The sequence below is a fragment of the Microtus ochrogaster genome, chromosome 10 (assembly GCF_000317375.1).
Source record: "Microtus ochrogaster isolate Prairie Vole_2 chromosome 10, MicOch1.0, whole genome shotgun sequence".
Classification (NCBI taxonomy): domain Eukaryota; kingdom Metazoa; phylum Chordata; class Mammalia; order Rodentia; family Cricetidae; genus Microtus; species Microtus ochrogaster.
Window position 1 is genome coordinate 82,322,378 of NC_022016.1, and position 4,278 is coordinate 82,326,655.

Here is a 4,278-nt window from a genome sequence, read left to right on the forward strand (position 1 = left end):
TGCCTGCTTTTCCAAAGGTCCTGAGTTCAATTCCCAGCAACTATATGGTGGCTCACAACCATCTGTAATGAGATCTGATGCTTTCTTCTGGCCTGCAGGCAGACAGAATACTGAAAATACTGTACACATAATAAATAAATATTTTTTTAAAATTAAAAATCCATTCATTTTATGTTTGTCTTGTATGTCCCATGTGTGCTCAGATACTGTGGGACAATAGTCTTTTATCCTGTCACGTGTATTATTTTTAATAAAATGCTGATTGGCCAGTAGCCGGTGGGGCAAACAGGCAGGAAGTAGAGGCGGGGCAACAAGAATGCTGGAAAGAGGAAACTGCATTGTGCAGTTGTGACCCTGCCTCAGAGGAGACAAGATGTGACTGCCTTGCCAAAGAAGGTACCAAACCACGTGGCTAACGCAGACAAGAATTATGGGCTAATATAAGTTATAAGAGTTAATAAGAAGGCTGAGATACTAGGCCAATCAGTTTGTAATTAATGTAGACCTCTGTGTGATTTCTTTGGAACTTAATGACTGTGGAAACCGAGCAGGACATAAAACTCAGTCAACACTCAGAGACTTAAAAAGAGTGCTGGATCTCCTGAGCTTGAATAACAGGGAGTTTAGAAGCCTGATGTGAGGGCTGGAGAGATGGCTCAGTGGTTAAGAGCATCGCCTGCTCTTCCAAAGGTCCTGAGTTCAATACCCAGCAACCACATGGTGGCTCACAACCATCTGTAATTAGGTCTGGTGCCCTCTTCTGGTCTGCAGACACACACACAGACAGAATATTGTATACATAATAAATAAATAAAATATTTTTTTTTTAAAAAAAAGAAGCCTAATGCGAGCCTGGGGTGCCTTTCTTTAATCCCAACACTTGAGAGGCAAGGCCAGCCTGCTCTATGGAGTTCCAGGACAGCCAGGGCTACACAGAGAAACTCTCTCTTGAAAAACCAAAAAGACTAAGAATAAGACACCTGAAGAGGGTGCTGGGAAGTGAACTCTGGTCCTCTGCAAGAGCAGCAAGTGCTCTTAACCTCTGATTCATCTTTCCAGGCTCTCCCAACAGTCCTCCCCCCTTTAAGGCTGAGAGCGTGTGTCTCATGCAAAGAAATACCATTTAAAAACAGTAACTTCCCAGTAACTCCTTAAGACCTATCTGAACTTCCCACAGCACAGGCTAAGGCAGGAAGCAACTCAGGAAAGATCAGGTGCTACAGTTACTGGCAAGGCAGTCATAGAACACAGCTCTGCTGACCTGCTCCAAAGACCCGTCAGCCACATTTCTTTTAGATGCTATGCCCTTCTGATGTTTCAAGTTTTCTAAGAACAGCAAAGAAACAAGTTAATAATCCAGTAGAAGAAAATGTGGGGAAGTTTCTGGATTACAAGAATTTTCTATAAAAAGGTTCCTGACACAAAATTTTTATCAAGGAAATTCTAGAATACAGGCACCTTCAAAATTCCTAATCTTCTGCAGCAAAATGAAAAATGACCTTTGCCTTCCCCTCTCAGTGGGCTGTAATGATTAGCCCAGCTTGGATGACAGCTAAGGAAAATATAAGACAAGCCTCGTCCAGCTGATTGATTAGAACACTGAACAGACTGACCCACGACCAAACCCATCCCATGTACTCAGAACAAAGTGGGACCCAGGAGTGCTTGCAGAGGCCCTCCAAGGCTACAGACCACTCTGTCTGCTGTCCTCTAGTGGTGGTGCCCACAAGAAATGACTGGAAACCAGAAGAAAACAGGGTTAGAGAAGAAGGCACAGCCACAGCAGAGGAGAAATGTCTTCATCTCACTGGGTTGGCCCACCAGGGCAGCCTGAGGGGAAGAGGCAGCAGTTCACTGAATCAGCCAGTGATAAGGGCAACCAAGAAGAGGACAGATAAGATTAGGAGAATCTGACTTTCTAATTAGGAAAACTAGTGAGCAACACAGCCTGAGGTTAAAGGTCAGTCAGGTCTGTTTCAGTTAAGGAGATAAAAACTGAATAAAATTGTCACGGGTCTCCAATTCTGCCTAGCAAGCACAAGATCCTGGGCTGATCCCAGCACCCCAACTCTACCCCTAAGTAAGGTTTTGATTTAATCCTCAATTGTGCTACTGTTTTTTTTTCTAGCATCAAGATAAAATGATTGTCAGGATTTCTTTGATCAGATCTTTAGCATTACAACTTTCAGCAGATAAAGGGACAGATAAAAGAAAGGTAAGGGCAGGAAGGCTGAAATAGCAGCTGAAGGCTCAACCCCAGCACCTGTAACCAAAGACTATCAACCAAAGGCTATCAACTTCAGGGCATATCTACTCCCTGACTCTTTTTCCACTCGGCCCAAACAAAACTGCTACATTTGAGCCAAGCTACTTTAAAATTTTAATGTAATAAACTTAGGAAAAAAATCAAATTCCCAGAAAACTCAAGGAGAATTTCTACATCATCTCCATTAATAAAATCTCTTCCGAATCTGTGATAAATACAGATCTTTCTACAACGTATGTTAACATCTATCCACGATTTGGGTTTTCAAAGGCATTCTGGCAGCCCATCTCAGCACATTCAGATGCACAATAGTGACTCCGTTTTCATTAAGTTACCACTGACTGGAGCCATCAGTTTACTAGGATGTACTTGGAATCTCAGACTCTTTCTCCCTATTACCAGTTACCAGGATCCTAAACATACTCTATATTAAGTGTCCAAAAAAAAAGCTTCATTATTTTTTGAAAAGAGGAAATCAATAAGCACCAAAAGAAAACAAAATATCAAACTAACAAAACCCTACCTTCCACTTTTCTAAAGAACATTGTTCATTCACCCCTCTTCTTAAAAGCTGAGCGTGGCCAGATTAATATCAATCACAACTCTTCCCCCCCTCCCAGATTGGAGGTACTTCCGGTTACTGGCTCAAGCCTGAAGGCATCAATTGGGTGAGGTTGGTGGTTCACCCCCACCTTCCAGGAGGCAGGAATCACAGGTACTGAGCCTGGACCTTACAGAGTCACCTTCCAGGGCTGCTTCAGTACACCCTTCAGGGCAAGTTCATCTGGACCATCTGACCCTCAGCTTTTGAAACAGCAAAGGCATTTTTTAAAGCTCCCATTAAGCAGCTAATAAAAACCGTTTTTTCACTATAAAGTGCAAGCATTTAAAGCTGGGATAGCAAAGACTTAAAAGTATTTTCCTAAAGCACAGCAACATTAAATAAGGGGGGGGGGGCACGACCCCCAGTAGAATTCCATAAACCTTTCAATTTTATCCTTTGACTTGGTCAAATGACTTTTGATAATTACCAAAGCCAAACTAGCGATAAAATGCCATTTCCTATTCCAGCCACTGGATTTAAAATTAGATGTTAACTCTCCAGCGGTCCCTTCCCCCAGCTAACTCTGTTCTCCCAGTTACAACGCGTTCTTCAGGAGGATAAGCACAGTATGTCACTCTGCTATCTGAAAACTACCAGCTGAAGGAGTCAAGAAAGCAGAGCACACCGAATCTGAGGCCAGCCTGAGTCAGGCACAGCACGGGGTTAAAGGAACCATTTCCTAAGCTCAAATGCGGAGAAGCAGCACGAGCAGAGCAAAGAGGAAAAAGCCAAGTTACATAAAGTCCGATTGTACTCACGGTTTCCTTATTGGGAAGCAGCTCCTTTCTGATTCTGAAGAAGTTCTTGCCGTATTGCCGGAGCCCCTTAACGAAGCGTTTCTGTGATAAAAAAGAAACAAGTGAGACGTAAAAACCAAAACCAAAACAGGATGTCAGCAAAGCAAAGATATCTGCAATCAGCAGAATAGCAACCGCAGAAAAGTCTGAGCTCGGGAATATCAGCCAGGCTGGAGGCTTTCGGCAGCACAGCTGGGACGTGCTGGTAGGGCAGGGCAGCCCCCGGCCTGCGGGGAACCACAAGGCAAGCAGAGCTAAGGCGGCCTCCTGACACCACGGGCTGCACGAAGGTGCAAACAACAAACAGCCCGCGTTGCAATAAACCAGCATAGCTGCTTTCCACCCGTGGAAGCAGCTGCCTTCGCAGAAGTGTCTGGTGCCGCTCCGGCCCTCGTCCCCTTCCGTGACCATGAAAGCCCGCAGCCCCAGAACCGGGAACCGCTGGGGTCGAGCCCCCAGCCCGCCGGGTCCGCGGACTTTCACTTCGGCCGGGTCCACGAGCCGCCCCCACCTCCGATCCGAGTGCAACCCGCAGCCACAGGTAAGGAGGCCGCGCCCGTCCCCGGGCTCCACAAAGCGCAGGGCCAAGCGGCCTCGGGCTGCTCAGCGTG

At 45.5% G+C, this 4,278-nt stretch overlaps 1 protein-coding gene across 11 annotated transcripts in view; it reads right to left on the minus strand.

Moving 5' to 3' along the window:
• Positions 1-4,278, minus strand: part of Rere (arginine-glutamic acid dipeptide repeats) — a 367,056-nt gene that overhangs the window by 55,374 nt on the left and 307,404 nt on the right. For all 11 annotated transcript variants that reach the window (XM_026782135.1, XM_026782129.1, XM_026782128.1 and 8 more), the window contains one exon: positions 3,629-3,709. In XM_026782135.1, coding sequence (XP_026637936.1) covers positions 3,629-3,709 — 81 coding nt within the window. The remainder of the gene's footprint in view (positions 1-3,628; positions 3,710-4,278) is intronic.